Source organism: Sebastes fasciatus, chromosome 10 (genome assembly GCF_043250625.1).
Source record: "Sebastes fasciatus isolate fSebFas1 chromosome 10, fSebFas1.pri, whole genome shotgun sequence".
Lineage (NCBI taxonomy): Eukaryota > Metazoa > Chordata > Actinopteri > Perciformes > Sebastidae > Sebastes > Sebastes fasciatus.
The window spans coordinates 19,506,774-19,524,876 of NC_133804.1; the positions used below are offsets into that span (position 1 = coordinate 19,506,774).

The 18,103-nt window shown below is 40.7% G+C and overlaps 2 protein-coding genes and 1 long non-coding RNA gene across 5 annotated transcripts; 1 reads left to right on the forward strand and 2 right to left on the reverse strand.

Moving 5' to 3' along the window:
* Positions 1–4,450: 4,450 nt before the first annotated feature.
* LOC141775426 (uncharacterized) lies at positions 4,451–6,690 on the reverse strand. Of its 3 annotated transcripts, XM_074648769.1 has the most exons (7): positions 6,591–6,690; positions 6,456–6,511; positions 6,058–6,378; positions 5,389–5,912; positions 5,260–5,349; positions 5,032–5,160; positions 4,451–4,948 (listed from the first exon to the last, which is right to left on the reverse strand). In XM_074648769.1, exons 1-7 carry the CDS (start codon positions 6,614–6,616, stop codon positions 4,937–4,939), a joined length of 1,158 nt encoding a protein of 385 aa, XP_074504870.1. In that variant the 5' UTR covers positions 6,617–6,690; the 3' UTR covers positions 4,451–4,936. The 3 variants fall into 3 exon arrangements, with proteins under 3 accessions (XP_074504870.1, XP_074504872.1, XP_074504871.1); XM_074648771.1 differs by lacking the exon at positions 5,260–5,349 and having other exon boundaries at positions 5,032–5,187; XM_074648770.1 differs by lacking the exon at positions 5,260–5,349 and having other exon boundaries at positions 5,032–5,214.
* Positions 5,024–5,504, forward strand: LOC141775427 (uncharacterized). The gene is made up of 3 exons (XR_012595604.1): positions 5,024–5,120; positions 5,208–5,267; positions 5,388–5,504. It is a non-coding gene; the product is annotated as an uncharacterized LOC141775427 (long non-coding RNA).
* Positions 6,691–14,302: 7,612 nt separating the features above from the next.
* LOC141774826 (uncharacterized) lies at positions 14,303–15,990 on the reverse strand. Its single transcript, XM_074647640.1, has 4 exons — positions 15,961–15,990; positions 15,432–15,765; positions 14,817–15,102; positions 14,303–14,662 (listed from the first exon to the last, which is right to left on the reverse strand). Exons 2-4 carry the CDS (start codon positions 15,705–15,707, stop codon positions 14,484–14,486), a joined length of 741 nt encoding a protein of 246 aa, XP_074503741.1. The 5' UTR covers positions 15,708–15,765; positions 15,961–15,990; the 3' UTR covers positions 14,303–14,483.
* Between the last annotated feature and the right edge of the window lie 2,113 nt (positions 15,991–18,103).

Sequence of the window (18,103 nt, forward strand, 5' to 3'; positions counted from 1 at the left end):
CCGCTATAACGGTCGGATGTCAACATCTCTCATATTGATTCTTTGGAAAATAATGACAAAATGGAGACAACCCACGAGACTCTCTTTCTCCATCGCACTTCTTCTTTGTAAAAATAACATTTGTGGTAATAGAGAAAAATGAAAGTCACATGTGACTTATAACACACATTTTATCTGATACTATCCATTCATTATCTGTAACCACTTATGCTACAAAGTCGGTCACGGGGGGGCTGGAGTTTATCCCAGCTGAGATTACACCCTGGACAGGTCGCCAGGCAATCAATCACAGGCCTGACACATAGATACAGACAACCATTCACATTCACATTCACGCCTACGAGTGATTTGGAGTCAACAATTAACCTAACCTGTATGTGTTTGGACTGCGGGAGGAAGCTGGAGAACCCAGAGAAAACCCACGCTCACATGGGGAGAACATGCAAACTCCACTAGCAGATTATGAAGAAAGTTGAAGGGCAACACATTTCAACCCCAGAAAATTATAAACTTCTATCAAAGAGAGGCAGTTCATTGACATTACTTATATAGAAGATGAACCATGCATAGCACAGTAGGGCAGGACATGTTTTCTGTGCTCCAGTCCAGTGGGTTTTACATGAAACAATGACTACAAAGTTAATTTCAGCTTTACTCCTGTTTGAAGGTGTTCACATCTGTATTTGGTGAACAACAGGACACAAAACCACTTTATACTCAGTCCCAACAACAATGACGAGGGACAGTGATCCTAAACATAAAGACTAAGCAACAACCAATAGTAGAATGACCTTCGCTGGTCAAGTTGGTCACCTGACTTCAGTCCAACTGAGCACCCGACTGAAGGGAAGAAATCCCTGAAACAAGCAGGAAGTGAAACTGGCTGCAGTCCAGGCCTGGCAGAGCATCACTACGGAGGTGTCGGCTCTCACGATCAGAGGCCATGAACCCCTAAAAATTGGAGGTCTTTGTAGAAAATATTGTTGTTTAAAGATGTAGACTCAAACACAAAGGTGACTGAGACTTTGCTGACTCCAAGACATTGAAATGACTTGTCTGACGAGAGCAAACTCTTTAAATCACTCTTAAAAGCCCACCTTATGTTTTTTGTTTTTATGCTGTTTTCAATTGTCTTATTGTAAAGCACTTGTAGCTATATTTTTTATACTGTTATATAAATTGAATTTATTACTATTTCACAAATAAAAAATTCTAAATGAAATCGTTTCTCAAACATGTATGGCCTGTTATCCTATTTCAGGTTCCCACATTTAACATGACCCCAGCAGTTAAAGAGATGTTGAAGTTGTTACGTAAATATAATGTCTTTTGTCTTCTGTTTTCAGGAGTACATGAAATACTTTACAGTTTTACTTCTTCAGGCCTCTAAAAATTATTCAAATTAAAGGCACTGTAAGTAACTTTTTACACGTCTTTACACGTTTTTTAATCTCTTTTTATTGCCAATGTGTGAACAGGTTGTAACCTAACCTAAAAAATTAGAACTTCCACGACTTTCTGGGTTTCCTTTATCAGCCGGTAGACTGCTTTTAATGTGAGGAACCCGGGCCCGTTTCTCTGGGAAAATCCAACGGATGTGACGTGATGCGTGCTTACAAGTGCCTTTGACGTAGCTATGACGTTTGGTTATAAATGGAGTCCGCTAATGCAAACAAACGACCAGCCAACACCACAAACTCCATGGAAACCCAGTTATATCTAGTGAAGCTGACTGTCGTTGACTTAACGGCCACAGGTGTCACTGTTAACAAGCAGTTTCTGATTCTTACAGAGAGACCCTTTAAATGATCTCTCATCTTGTGAGGAGGGGTCACAAGTAGATGTTGTTTTGTAATAAAAAGGTCACAAGAAAAAAAAGTTGGGAACTACTGATTTGCCATGAAGGACCACAGGCAACTCACCATGAATACTAACAGTGAGACTACACACAAGTCAGCTACAGTTAATTTAAAGGGTGACCAAGCTCTTAATGCATGTTGTATAATTGTGAGTCTCGGCGATACAAAAGCATGATTGAAAGTGTTTGAATAGGACCTGGCTGGGTAAAATTACAAACACTCAGGCTGTTTTCGAAACCGCATGCTATACTAGTAGTACGTACTGATTTGGCCAAAATGTAGTATGTAGTATGCAGTATGCGAACAAAAGCAAAATCTCCAGTATGCCAGAAATACCCGGATGACGTACTGATTTGGAAAAATTCTCCAGTAGGCATCGGACCAGTCTATCTCGCCTACTGTATCCCACAATGCAAAGCGGCGGAACAGCACAGCCTACGGGTATAAAAACAGCAGCCAAAAGCTGCTCTTTTTTTACGTTTTCTGTAGCTATTTCATCACTAAATTCACTTCTGAACGTTTTTGAGGCGAGAAATCAACTGTGTAGATTATTAATATTGGCAGTTTTACGAAGTTAGATGGCGAATCGAACATTTGTTCCACCGTTGTCGGAGTTTAGAAGCTCCACAGAATACCGTGACAGCCAGCGAGCGCCTGCCCGGGTCGCTGCCAGCAAGCCGGGTAGTCACGCTCAGAGACCGCTATGAGCTGCTGGAGCTCTCTAGAGACCGGTCTGTAGACGAGAGGCTTTGATTTCCTTGTTGACGGATAGTTTGTTTAAATATCACAACACAGATGTCCATTATAAATTAACAGGAAACTGTGTTTATTTGCCTTTTTGGAGTTGAAAAGCTCCACAATCACCCGCGGGCGTAGCTCGCTGGAGAGCCGGCCAGTGACGCTCACAGAGCGGCTGCAGAGCAGCAGAGTGGCGAGAGAAGATGAGAGGAGAGGAAGAGGAGAGAGAAGAGGAGAGGAGAGAGAAGAGGAGAGGAGAGAGAAGAGGAGAGGGAAAGAGCAGCTTCTGACGGGGCAGAGAGGTTCCTGATGAGACAACATGACACTTTTTTAACATTTCTCTAATATCTGGAGGGAGATCAGTCCTTTTGCTGTAACTGAAAAAGCAGTTTGAGTAAAGTAAACGTTGTGGATGAATGTTTTATATTTCCCGTCTCTCCTCGTTGATGATCCTGTTTGTCGGACTTCTTTATGAGCTGTCAGAATAAATAGTTTAAACCTGCAGTATCTTATAAAGTAAACAAGCACAACATAAACAACAAAATCAAAGTTGTATTTTTTGATAATATTGTAATAGTGGTACAAGTTAGTTTTTTTGTCCTGTGCTTTAAGAGCTGGTTTGAAGGCTTAAGCCTCGTCTAGCATACTGCTAAATACATCACTTTAACTGTCACATACTGCATACTACTGAGGAACGCAGTATACAGTATGTACTGTATACTGCATACTGCGCTCCTCAGTAGTATGCAGTATGCGGTTTCGAAAACAGCCTCATTCACACTTCTTGTTGACTTCATGCAGCAGATAATAGTGTCATTGCTACGTGATGCAGTGTGTGGTCATGCTGTGGGCTGTTACTGCTCACACTGAACTGTATCCCACATTAACAGTCCTGTATTAAACTATAAGTAAAGAGCTGTGCATGGGCTCACACAGAAGAGAGCTTCTGATCTATTTTCAGTCTATAGCTGTCTGATGTCTTTTCGTGGCAGGATGTACACGTACGTGATGTTATGCCCTCCTGCGGTGATCCCATTGTCTATACACCATCCACATATTGTTCGTCCCATAAGACGTAAAGACCCGACGGGGAGGGCCCACATACTTCCTCCAGGCCCAAATAACCCTTCATACAGGCTGCAGATGTCACCTCGCAAGTTTGATAAGCAATAAAAATGTAAAATCAATAAATGCTACTAAAAAATGCTAATGCTTTTTTTTTTTTTTTAATTTATAGAATTTGGGCTAAAATGCATTATTGAATTCATGTGAGTAGAAGATTGGGCTGTTGAGTCTGTTGGCGCCACCGTGTGATCAAATGATAACATTGCATTGTGACAGTGAGTGTTAATAAATTAAAACATTCTTGCAAATAAAATGTAATAATAGACCACAGCAGTGGTGGAAAGTATTGAATTTAAGTACAGATTTGAGGTACTTGTACTTTGTTAAGTTACATGATCAATATATGAAATGTAAAATGATTACAATTGTATGGATGTTGACATCACAGGAGCAAATAAAGTAGTGAGCGCCAACTCAAACCATACAACAACGGTTTAAATCAGTAGTAAAATATAGCAGTAGGCTACTTTTACTTTTTAAACACAAGATATTTAGATAGTACAGCTATTTTTATTTAAGGGATTAGAATACTTCCACTCCTGTCCTAAAGTGTTTCATAGCAGTATTCAAAGATCTTTTCTGCACTGTTGATCACTACAAGATATAAATTGGCCTACAAGGGGAAAAGACTTCGATCATTTTAGAGCCGTTGACAGATAAAGCCATGCTGTGCTGTGACAAGGTAATAAAATGGATAGAATAGATCAAGTCAGTACATTGGCAAGTCCTCCATGTGAAGAATGCATGTCTGAAATGCATTTATTTGTTCATATTTTCAAGTACAAACACAGTTACAGCTACACACAGTAATGTCATGCCTAAACTACATTTGCCAGAAAGTACAGAGCTGGTTAGGAAACTTGGGTTTCAAGTAGTGCATAAAGTTTTTTTTTAAATGTCTCTGGCCATACAGCTTGAGGCTATTCAGCTCTTGAAAGATGGTGCTTCAAATTTAAAAGTACAATATTTTGCCTATGGGACACACATTTGCAAAAGAGACCCAAGATGCAAAGACACAGTTTAAGACTTCTACATGCAATGTGTTAATGCCCCCTCTGAACCGCATTTTATATACAACCATCTGGGTTTAAAAGTGTAAGAGTGGGGCACATATTGCAACAAGTATCAGTCAGATATTAGGAAACAAAGACATGTCAAGATTTAAAATCTTGCTTGAATTCAGAAAGCTCTGTTCACACTGCAGGAATCCAGACTTAGTATGCAACCTGAAAGACAGGAACAGAGCAATATTATTGACAAGTTACAAGAAAACTTTCAGTAGCTGTACAGATACATTTTGTTAACATACCTTGCCCAGGTTGTAGCCACCAGCTTGGTGGTTAACTGGCTGCCAGAAGGCTCCATAGCCCAGTCCATAACCAGCATGTGCACCACCCTGTCCATAACCAGCCTGTGCACCGCCCTGTCCAGAACCAGCCTGTGCACCGCCCTGTCCAGAACCAGCCTGTGCACCGCCCTTTCCAGAACCAGCCTTTGCACCGCCCTGTCCAGAACCAACCTGTGCATCACCCTGTACTTCACCCTGTCCAGAACCAGCCTGTGAGTCATCCTGTCCAGAACCACCCTGTCCAGAACCAGCCTGTGCCTCACCCTGTCCAGAACCAGCCTGTGCCTCACCCTGTGCATCTCCCTGTCCAGAACCAGCCTGTGCATCTCCCTGTCCAGAACCAGCCACAGGATCCTCCAAGCTCTCAGGGTCTGTAAAGTCACCAGTGAAGGTCTCGATCTGCTGTGCAGGAGCGGGGTAATAGGGAGCGTCTCTCACATAGTGAACATCTTGCCAGTGGTCTCTACCCTGCTCGTAGCTGCTGGTGGTGTGAGTGACCGTGCCTGGAGGATGCTGGCCGGTCACGAACATGAAGGCGTGGCGAGGGTAAGGGCCCCAGCTTTCGCTGTTGAAGTTTGGCTGAGGTTGGATGGTGAAGCCTTGTCTAGCATACTTTTCCACAGAGACTGGCAGTGGTGGAGGAGGAGGCAGCCAGCCTTGTTCCTCGGTCTCCCTCTCTGAGTTACCATGCTCAAATTTTTTCGCATAGTTGGACAACTCTCCTGCCTGGTACATTGATCCCGCCGGACTCACATCCTCAGGCTGACCAGGGACAACGCCACGAGTGCCAGTCGACATTTCCTCACCTCCAGAGAAATGAGTGGGAGGTGCAACAGACCAACCTGATAACAGAAATGTAGAAAAACCCATGCATGAAAAACTTCTGTTCAGTCAAGCTATGATTTGCTAGTGATGATGGCCATAGACCTTTAGATTGCCCAAGTTACCAATTGTTGAAACACAGAACATTAAGTGCAAGAGTCTCACCTTGTGGGCCAGATTGAAAAGCACCTCCTGGTTGTGCAGAGCTGGCAGGGTTAGGCCTCACTGCAGTGCCCCTGTTCCCAGAGAACACAGGTCCAGAAGAGCCAACAGATGGTGCTGGTCCTCTTTGAACAGTAGGCTGAGGGACACTGGGGTACCACTGTGGCACAGCCTGATAAGATGGTGTGGAGACGCCATTAGAGGGAGCATTGTTAGGCCTAACAGCTCCAGGTGGAAACTGGCCAGAAGGCACTCTGTGGTGGGAGTCATAATTCGGAGCTGTGTTTGTGTAACTGCTGCTATAGGAAGGGTCGGGATAATAGCCTGGGTACAGGAGAATACAAGTCAACAAGAAGTCAAGTCAACTGAATGCTGTTTTACTAGAGTGGATGATACTATACCTGTCTTAACAGGATGGCAGCATATGTCCACAATCAGCAGAGCAAAGAGGGAAGCCCTGAAACAATTTAAAACAAGACAATATTAGCCACAAGTTTCCCATTAACCAGTCAACTTAGAGCAAGCAAGCTACTTACCCAGAGACAAACCGTGCAGTCATCATGCTGAAGGCCGATACTGGAGAAACTCTCCAATGTGGAGGGTTGTTAAGTGTTGCCAGAGATCAGCACTGACCAATCAGAGCTTAATGAGATAACGACAGACAGCTGCTGGTGAATGACTCTCAGCAGGTGAATCTAACCTCAGCAATTAGTCTAACAGGAGCCAATAGCAACACCTTCAAAAGAAAGTGATGGTGACATATGTGCATGATCCATTTATATTGCAACAATTTCAAGAAAGTATTAACAGTCTGATATTGGGAAACATGTCACATCAGCACCCCATCTCTTTCTGAAATGTATTCCAATTAGAAAGCAAGCAAATATAGCAAATATTTTAAGCAGTTTAATGGGAAGTGTCCCCATGCAGAACAACTGCATGAAGTTGGCTCCAATTCAAACAGTGTGTATAAGAATACAATTTAAGACCACCGTGAAAACATGATCAATATCAAGTGCACATCCAAATTCATCATGATAATGCAGTTTCCTCAGGACATTTTTGCTCAGTCTATGATTTGTTTCTTCATATCTTTATAATGTTACGTAAATTGTCAAACAATAAAAGACTGTTAAAAGGCAATACTGTGCCCCAAGAATCACACAGTTCGTCTGGTTAAAGTCTAAAGAATTACAATGTTGGAAGAATTTAATGGATTAATGGGTGAATCAAACTGAAATAGATTTTTACAAAGTGGCAAAAATTAATCTGAATAACAAGGAAAATAAGCAAAAACATGATAGTTTTCTGCATTCAGCATCAACTATGGGACGTCAACAACGTTTTGCACATTTCATACAAATTGCTGAGGCTCCGGAAGAGACTGGGGCTTGATATGCCATGTTTCCAAATATCAGATTATTAGTACTTGGTTGAAATTGTTGCACTATAAACGGATCATGTGCCTGTCACCACTCTTACACATTTTTTTTTACATTTTTTTTAATTTAATACAGGCAAAACATCTGAAGCACCACCAGAATTTATAGCTGAATATCATCTCAAGCTGCCTAGCCATAGAGCTGACATATGCTACAGAAGGCCACCTACAGACGCCTGGTTTGTCTGATGAATAAGACTGATGGAACTGATAAAATGCTTCATCTATCCTACACGTCTTATTGCCTCGTCACATTGCAACACGGTTATTTTATCTGCTTACAATTCTGAAATGACAGGAAATCTTTTCATGTTGAAGGAAAATGTTTATCTTGTGTAGAGTAGCAACCAACAGCATAGATAATATCAATACTGCTATGAACCACTTTAGTGCAGGAGTGGAGGAGGTACCTCAAATCTGTTCCTAAATTTAGTACCTGAGTAAATGTACTTTCCATCACTGATGGTTGTAACAGTACCACTTTCACCAAGAAGGGATGTCCTGAAAGTCATATGATGAATTTAAATTTAATTTATATAGCCAAGTGTCTCATTCTACCTTGGCTTTAGTCAGTGTTGTTGCATGTCTCTGCTAGGGGTGACCGAATAATCGACTAGTCAACTATTCGACCTAAGGAGCCTGATTCGACTGCCAATCTCCCAGTCGAATCGCCGCAGTGACGGGTAAATGTGGTTATGAAACAAAGGATCATTCATAAATAACAACAACATAAGGCTACTGTTTCAAATCAAAGAATAGGCTACGTTTATTAATCAGAGCACTCACATAAGAGTGCGTTAATTTTTTATTTATGAACGATTCTCTCAAAATGTTGCTGAAAGAAATGTTCAGGTGTTTTTTTCATTTCATTATTTTCTTTGGATGACCAACATGTAACTCCAGACAAAAAAACTACAACTATATTTGGACCAACATATAAAATCAGTTGAGCCAACTTGCTGTATATTTTCAGGCTATATACAGAGTGCAAATGAAAACTCATCAGTGTTTCTCCCCTGATTTATACATGAAATAAAGCATTTAATATTACACATGACTGTAGTGCAACTTAGAATTTTCAACAACGGCCGACCAACAAACATGACATTATTTTTATGAATTTATTTTTTAGAGATGTAGAGGTTTTGTCTTGCAGAAGGTGTTTCAATGGGTCTCACAGACCCAGCTACAGGTGCCCAGCCCCAGCTCTCTAAGAAGTGAACTCCCTTTACTTTCCAAATCAAGTCTTAATCCCTAAACCGCCCTCTTCAAAGTGCTTTTTAGGGGTCAAGACAAATAGATCCTCACAAGTATACCAGAACAAATTCACGTGTTTGTCTGTAGCCTGGCTTTAGAAGAAATTCCTGTACAATTTTTTCCTTTTCTTCTTTCTGATGATCTGGCTCTCTAGATCTTCAAGACGGTTCTCGGTTTTGTTCCACTCCTGCTCCTTGTCCTGCAGAGTCTGCTTGAGGGATGAATTTCCCTCCTGCCATTGGATGCGATTGCTCTCCAACTCCTGCTCAGCCTCCTCTAGATCAGCCATGAGGGTGTTGCAGGAGGCTCTGAATGTCTTATTCTGCTGCAGCAGGGAGGTTTTCACCTGATACCATAAAAGCATCTCACTCGTTAGCTCATTTTGTAACGTTTTCCTTACATCAGCCACGAGCTTCTTGTTGTTTCTGTCCTGCATCTCCAGCTGTGAGAGCAAGGTAGCCTGGGATTTTTCCAGCTGTGCAGTGAGGGTTGACTTGTCCTCGTGCCACTGGAGATTCCCAGTCTCCAGTTCTTGCTCAGCCTTCTCCAGAGCAGCCGTGAGCGTACTAGTCTGTTCTTTGTGTTGTTCCAGTTCAGACAGACAGGAGGCTTCGTATTTATCGGCCTTCTCCTGGATGGTGGCTTTCATAACCTGAGCTTCAGCCAGCTGGGCTTTCAGGCTACGGATCTCCCACTGCATCTCCTCTTTATCCACTTCGTCGTCCCACTTGCTGTTGTTGTGCTCTCGGAGCTGACTGAGGAAACGAAGCAGCGAGTCCTCTTGGATTTCAAGGAGGACTTTCCCCTCATTTGGGCTTTGGGCGAGCCTCGCCTCGTTGTCGTTCAGTTCACTTTTAAATTTTTGTTCCAGTGAACTGAGACGGGGATTTGTTGGAGGTTCAAACAACCAATCGCAATTGCAATTAAGGTATTGCGGGTATTCCATCTCAAAGGTAGTGTTTTTTCTCCTCTCTTCGTTTGCTATGTGCACCTTCTGGTAGTCTCTAATAATTTTTTCTGCTACAGGTATTTATAGACTTTTAGACATTCTAAAAATCCAGCTTTGATTTGATGACGTCATCATGCCTTCTCTCTGTTCCAAATGATGTCATGGATTCTATTCCAGTCTGTATTTGATTCTATTGTTGCTATGGATACCAGTTTGACTATGTTTGAATATATTTAATGATTTCTGATGACCCCTAAAATATAATATATAATATAAAAGAATATAAAAGAAAATACACTTTAGAGGCCTTTTCACACCAGGGACGAAAACGGAAAAAACTAAACGAAAATGCGAAATACTCGTCTGCGTTTTTTATGCATTCAAACCTAAATCAAACCTACCAAATATAATATTGGGCTCCGTGGATTTCTCAAGGAAACACATATGCTTCCATTGCTGCTAATAACAATAATAATAGACTATAATAATATTTATAATTAGGGCTGTAGCTTCATTCATAATGTTGACATTGTTATTATTATTAGTAGTAGTAGTAGTAGTATTGATAATACTACTAATAATAATAGCTTACCTTCTCAGTCTCTTAGCGAAGCGCTAACTGAGCCAGCTGTTTATCTGCTACATGTTAGAATGAAATATGAAGCTTCATCTGTAGAAATGGTGAAACGGTCAATGAGTCATTTTCATAGAAATAAAAACTACTTTCTAACACACACAGATGGAGAGGTGAACAGTGCATGAACTGTATCTGAACATTGTGTGTGTGCTGGGAGAAGTACTCAGATCTCTACCATAGTTATAATAATAATACTAGCCTATTTATTGTGTGTCTTTACCATACAGCTTAATAATTGTGTATTTTGAACTACATTTAAAAAAGATCTTAATATTACTGTTGAATTGATTTATCATATGAAATACCTCACATTTGACCTAAGAGACTGCTCTCTAATCTTAAACAAGTTACATAACTCTAACTTATATACTATATACAATATATATATATATATATATATATATATATATATATATACTGTACTGTACTGTACTTAAAGATAGTAAAACCCATAAAACAGAATAAAAACTGTAAACAGGTGAAATCAGGTAAGGCAGTGCGATAAAAGTATGTTTTGAGCTTAGAAGAAGCCACTGACTCAGCCTGCTTTATTTCCTCGAGCAGGGTGATCCAGAGGATTGGGGCTCTCATCTCAAAAGCTCTGTCCCTCTTAGTCTTCAGCCAAGAGATTGGAATAGATAGAAGGCCCCTGCTCGAGGATCTCAAAGTACGAGCAGGTCGTACAGGGATTGCTTCGCTGTCTGTGCACTGAATAGCAGTAACCTAGGATTGGTGAAGCTGAAAGGAATTCCCATCTTTTTATAAATGTAATGTTGATCTTAAGCTGCATGCCTTTTGTAATTGGTGATGTCAGAGATTGTGTTCTTTTGCAATGGCGATTATATCCTTGCATGAAGAAAAGTTGGCAAGATGAATGCATACTAATCCGTCTTATCATTTCCACATTAACTTTCCCCTCCAGGCTCTTTGAGAGTGACATTACCTTACATTACATAGCCTGACAAACAATTAAACAGGCTTTTCTTCCTGCCGGTATCTGCATAACAACCGTCAACACCGGTTGAAGTTTATTCATTTTCGGCATCATTTCAATATTGTAGCTGCAAAGTAAAACAAATTTAAGGCCTCCAAATTATCAGAACAAATAATTGGGAATACAATTCCAAATTCAACTCAGGTCTCTAAGAAACTGTTTCATTAAATTTATCTTTATTAAAGTATTGTTAAAGGTGGAAAAATCAAGAACGTTCATGCCATCGTGTTCCTGGGAGTTCATGAAGAACTAACATAGTGTACTGTTTCTCCACACAAAATTATAAAGTATTTCATCAATGGCCATATCTGTTTGTTCACATCTAGAGATAAAACTGTATAACTAAGACGGGATATGCCTTTTGCTTTTGTTAGCTAAATTCTACATCTAGGGGATTAATCTCTTTGAAGCCATAATATGTCTGTCTATGCTTCATGAAACCAGTCTGGGTTTCATGGATAATGTGGTACAACTAATTCTTCCAATTTGCTGCTGGCACTTTTACCTTGCTTGCTCTCATCCAAAGGGGGTGTGGTCCTCTTATTCATCGACAGACTAAACCCATCTTGTCCTTTCAACATGGATAAATAGCTAAATAATCACAGGGGACAATTCATTGTTGGATTTATTAGTTTTACAGAGTCTCTAAAAGAAAGCACAGTTGTTCCATGCTGGATTACAAATCTTCTGAAAGGGATACGATCACACCGGAGTTCTGGTTGGAAAGCTACAACAGTGACAAAGCGGAGGCCATCTACAGTGAGTGTTTAGACCATAGTGTTATCTAGAAATAGTAATTACAGTATTTTGATGTTGTATATAGTTAAAACAATAAAAAAAACAAATGCATCACTAAAAAGCTATTATAAAAGGTGGATTTTTAAAAGTGATTTAAAGAGTTTGCTCTCCTCAGGCAAGTAATTTCAAAGTCTAGGAGTCTTGACAGAAAAGACAAACACCTTTGTGTTTGAGTTAGGGATGTTAATAATTAACTATTAACCGACATTAAGAATTGCAACCGATTAAAGCTGCAGTGCGTAGAAATCCGGAAAACGCAAAATCCTGCATCCCCTCGAGCTGCTCTCTCCTCTCTCTCCGAAGCCCCTCCCCCCACACGAGAACGGGCATATGCACGCGCTTCATACGTGCTCGCTACATCTGAGGAGGCTACCGCAGCGAGCTACACATTACCTTCTAACGACATCAACAGTTACCATGGTAACATCATCTTCTAACGACATCAACAGTTACCATGGCTGAGTCACAGGTGAGAAAAATACTTTGTCACAGACCACATTTAGCTACCACGGACAACTTTGAACATATGACAACAAACAGTATTTATGCTTAGTGTAAAATAACGCTGGAGACCGACGTCAACAAAAGCTAAAGTATTGTAAGACTTTGCTGCATTTGAAGTGTTTCGTTTATAGACCGAATAAAAGCAATTGTTTATTTTCTAGACGAAATGACGAGCTAAACTTTAGAAACAACGGAGCCCAATGTTTTATTCAGTCTAGTTTAGTTTTGACTATAACGTCACACATATAGGCCATATATGTAGGCTATAATATTTTTTAAAAGGCTGCTGTAATGCATATATAATAACTTATTTAGCATTTACTCTATGCTGGTCTTTTGTTGGTTGAGAAGTTTCTTACTCTGCCTCTCATGCTATAGTACCATATTATTTCAATGACAATATGTCAATGCGTCTCTTTTTGTGTGTCAATGCGTGATGTCTTTACATTATCATAAATGATACCTTTCATATAACATCTCTAGTCGTCAAAAAACTGCTTGTAATTAACAAAATCTATATGCAACCTTTATCAACTAAAATCAGTGTAATGAGAAACTATGTTGTGAAGGATGCAAGGGTTAGTGTGAAAACATGCAATTCTCAATGGAGCCATCAGCTTTTCTCTGCACTGGTCGGTGGACATGATGATTATAATCCAAACCAGCAAGTAGGGTGCGAGCTGAATAGACGGGCGGGGTGAAACTGAATCTCTTGCTGGCATACATCAGTATGTGGTTGTGAAAGGACTCAAGTTCTGCTGTAGACCTAAACAGTAAAAAACAAGTGTTAGATCTTTTATGTTGTCATTAGTCATTAGTTGATACATATAGTCACAATCAGTGGTGGACAGTAAAAAAATAAAAAGGACTTTGATCAAGTCACTGCATGATTTACAATCATCTGTATTTTAGAGATTTTTCAAAAAGGGACCCACTCTCTGCATGATCTTTCCCAAGATTTACTCATTTTTTTCTTCCCTATGTGGGTTTATAGGGAGTAAGCCAGGAGCTTCCTTTGTTTGAGTTAAATACTTGTGAACATAAACATTACATGTAAAACCCCTGCCCACATACCTAAATCCCAGGTACTTCACTACTTCACCCAGCCAGCGTGCATTTAGCACTATCTCAATGAGTGCTCTGTGTGCCACAGATCCCTTCTCTATCCATTCCTTGTCCCTGTTGTCCGACAAGGGTCCATGGTGACAGGCGCCAAGAGCCCACTCGTGTTCTCCTGTGACGTGATGGAGTAGGCCAGCCCACATGTCCTAAGAGAACAATAACGCATCAGCAATGATCCGACACATTACGCTGAAATGATGTCTGCAGCTGTGAAATATTTCTGGCTCCACAAGTGTAGCAATATAAATAACAGTTCATATAGTACTTACAAAGAAGTCGTCATAGGTTGCCGACATTTTGGCACAAAACCAAAAGTGGTTGCACACATCCTTGCTCCAAATGAGTAAAATGGAGCACCCCTTCTGCTGGCTCGCCTGACCACAGAATGAAATGCAAAAACAATCAAAGAAAATGATTGGTGTAAGCAAGTTTTGTGACGAAGTGACAATGAGTTCAAATGAAATACATTCCATAATATTACCTGGTGGATCTTCTTTCCAAGGTTTTTCGATCCGTGCCACATGTCAAGTGTGACCATGACTTATATATGCCCTTGGCTGTATGAACAGTGAACAAAAGACATTTGTAAGTACAGACATCTGCATGACTCCTGCACAAGTCAACACACATATTAAAAATGAATAACAAACTAAAAACCTATATACGTACTAAAGAGTGCAGCTATCTGGCTATGAGCATCAGTACATATTTCGCTCAAATTTCCTATTTACTGACAAAGTGTGTCAAAAGTCCGGATGAAGGCTTCCTTCTCCATGATGACACTGTTCCGCGCCGTTTCACGTTTGTCCACTGTCACCATGGAGATGATGTCTTTAGAGTCATTCTCCATCACACTATATGTGCAGTACTGTGCACAGAATCCAGGGCTGTCCATCCGACCATCTCCTTTTAAAACAAAACATAAATAATAATTTCAGAAATTGGAACACACTTTTTTTATGATTCACTCTAGTGGATATGATACTGACCACTTCCGGTTGTACAACAACCGGTATTTGTCAGTATCATATCCACAAATCTATGTCAAAATAGAACTTACCCAGGGCCACGACACTGGCTTTGGGCTTTAGCTGGGAAATAACTAATCCTCGCTTTTCTTCCCAGAACTGTTTTATGGTGTCCACACAGTAGGTGTCCTGTATTTTGAAAAATGTGGACCTTCCCACCATCCCCATGTTCATAAATTTGAACAGTAATGCCACTTTCGCATAGTTGTTTCCAGAGAGGAGGATATTGACAGCCAACATGAAGTCCCCTATCAGCATCCCATACTTGAGAGCGGACTGTGAACTCCAACGCCACACAATATGACCAAAGGGAAACGTCTAGAAAAAAAAGAAGAGTGACAGAAAGCAAAATGGGTTTTATTGTGCATATCAAAGCTTAGTGCGGTGCTGCATATATTTTGCACTATACAACACATAATATGGGCAAAAAGTACCACACACTCCAAAGTCATGAAGTACATATATTTTCCAAAAATGGCTGTTCCTGGCTGGTGTCAGCTCAATGTACAAGATTCTTCACAGCCTTGCCCAATTCCCACCAAGGCAGTTTGTAACAGTTTGTGATGCAGCAATTATGATTTGCTGCTTACATTGTTAAAACATTTTAAAAGACAACATAATATCAATACTGTAAAATAAATACTCACCCACTCAATGATGGCAGCTGTGGCCCTGGATTTGACCGTCACCTGAAAGGGTCCATGGGCCTGGCACGCTGCATTGGTAACAGGGTCCTTGGCGGTACACATGGGGATGGGCAGCAGAAGGTACTCAGCCAGCAGCTTCAAGTTTAGATGATAGGCAATAGAAGCTGGCTGGCCAATGACCTCATCTTCTCTCTGGGGCTGGAGCTTTTCTGGCATCTCAGGTGCATCTGTGAGAGTGGGACCGACGTCTGAAGAGTCATGCACAGTGTCCTCCATACTTATGGCTGGAAGTGCATCCAAGCGAATGCTCGTAGAGGGGAGGGCACCACCAGTTCTGTTGGGAAAATATTATGAATCACAAAAAAAGCACTGTGAAATGGATACATAATTTCAGACATGTAGGACACCTGTTATGTAATCACATTCCTTGCACTCACTGAATGTGAACATAAGCTATAGGCCCCTCCCGTGACACAAAAAAGAAAAGAAAATGGATGGATAGATAATTACACACACCACAGTGACTTACCGGACACACAAAGGGAAGATGTAATCAGCATCACTGACACACAAAGGGAAGATGTAATCAGCATCACTGACACACAAAGGGAAGATGTAATCAGCATCACTGTCGTCATCACTGTCGACTTCCCTGGTCTCCTCCTCCTCCTCCAAAGATGAGACAGACTCTGTCTCTTCAGCGTGGCACAAGGTGTCATCTGCCCAGTCAATGCTATAGACAGGATCAAATTATTTAGTAATATTATCTTGCACCAATATACAAAGGGGCACATGCTCAAAATATAAAGAGGAAATTCAAAAACAGATAAACTTACATGGAATTCTGAATGTCGTTGAACTCCTCTACATTGATGCGGTCAGCATTCAAATCAAGTGATGTCATACTAAGCACAATGAAATAATAAGAGAATAAGATCACATTACTGCTCATCACAAACTCTGAGACCAGAATATAACCACCAAGAATGCAGGATATAACTCATATGCTACCATAATTAGTAACCTGTATGAGTAACACTACTGTATGAGTAACGTTACTGTATGAGTAACGCTACTCATATAGGTTACTGTATGAGTAACGTTACTGTATGAGTAACGCTACTCATACAGGTTGCTGTATGAGTAACACTACTCATACAGGTTACTGTATGAGTAACACTACTGTATGAGTAACGTTACTGTATGAGTAACGTTACTGTATGAGTAACGCTACTCATACAGGTTACTGTATGAGTAACACTACTGTATGAGTAACACTACTGTATGAGTAACACTACTGTATGAGTAACGTTACTGTATGAGTAACGTTACTGTATGAGTAACGCTACTCATACAGGTTACTGTATGAGTAACACTACTGTATGAGTAACGTTACTGTATGAGTAACGCTACTCATACAGTGTAGCCTCAACGTGAGGCCGATGCTGTCCCGGAGATCTCTCCACCGCTGAAACGCTTCGCCGATATTGACACGCGTTTTATTCCGCTTATTGTCGGACTCTCTTTTGGACTGTCTTTTTGAAAGTCTGTCTTTCTTTTTTTGGGTTGTTTTGAGGTGTAGGCAGTTGCTGCCAATGCTGGAATAGCAAGCTTTCCAGTAGGTTGTTCCGCCATTGACCGAGGCTTTCACTATCTGCAGAGACCAGACGTGAACGCGCATCTCCTTTTGTGGAACAGCCAATAGGAACGCTCTCTCTGAAATGCCCTGTGATTGGTCAAAGTCTGCCGTCACGGGCAAGATGTTCTAAAGCCTGTAAACAGAGCCATGAGGAGGTGCAGAGGTGTAGTCTTCTCTCAGATCACTTGAATTACAATATGCTGAAAGGTTATAATGGAATTTTTGCCAAATTATGCCAAAATATTGTTGCCTACTGCCACTTTAATGCTATCAGTTAAACGGTTAAAAGAAATATTAAAAAATAGCTAAAAAACTGAGGAAAAGTAGGTGAGATTGGAGCAAATATGATTAGAAAAAATATTTTTTTATTTTTATATAACGGTTGCTATATCCTGACAGTAGTACATGAAAAAGGTAACCTGAAAAAAATCATGTGCCTCTGTGTCCTTCGGTGTCCTCTGGTGCTCCTAACGGCATCTGCAAGATTTCACAGACCGGAGGAAAACAAGCAGTCGGTGCTGATCTGAGGTCTGCTGTCCATCTGCTGTCTATGAGAGCCGGCTGTCAATCACTTGCAAACTCCGAGCAAACGGTCAAACTATGCAGCGCTGATCAAATATGAATCAATATAATGTTACATTAATGCCTATTTCTCACCAAAGTTTTCAGAATCATCTTGTAGTGCACGGTTTAGCTGTAGAATGAGAAAGTTTGTGACCCAGCTGCCATGCTGAGATCAGGTTGAGATGGCTTGAAGGAACCCCAACTACTGGTGACATGATCGGAGCACAGCCAATAGGAACGCTCTCTCTCTGAAATGACCTGTGATTGGTCAAAGTCTCCCGTCACGGGCTAGATTTGTTAAAGCCTAATAAAATAAAAATAATTCTAAATTAGCATCCCTAGTTTGAGTCTAGATCTTTAAACAACATGATTTTATAGATAGACCTCCAATATACTCAGACAAATAACGATGAACTTGAGGTCGTCATATTTCATATTTGGTAACAAATCCTCTGCAGTCAATGGCCTC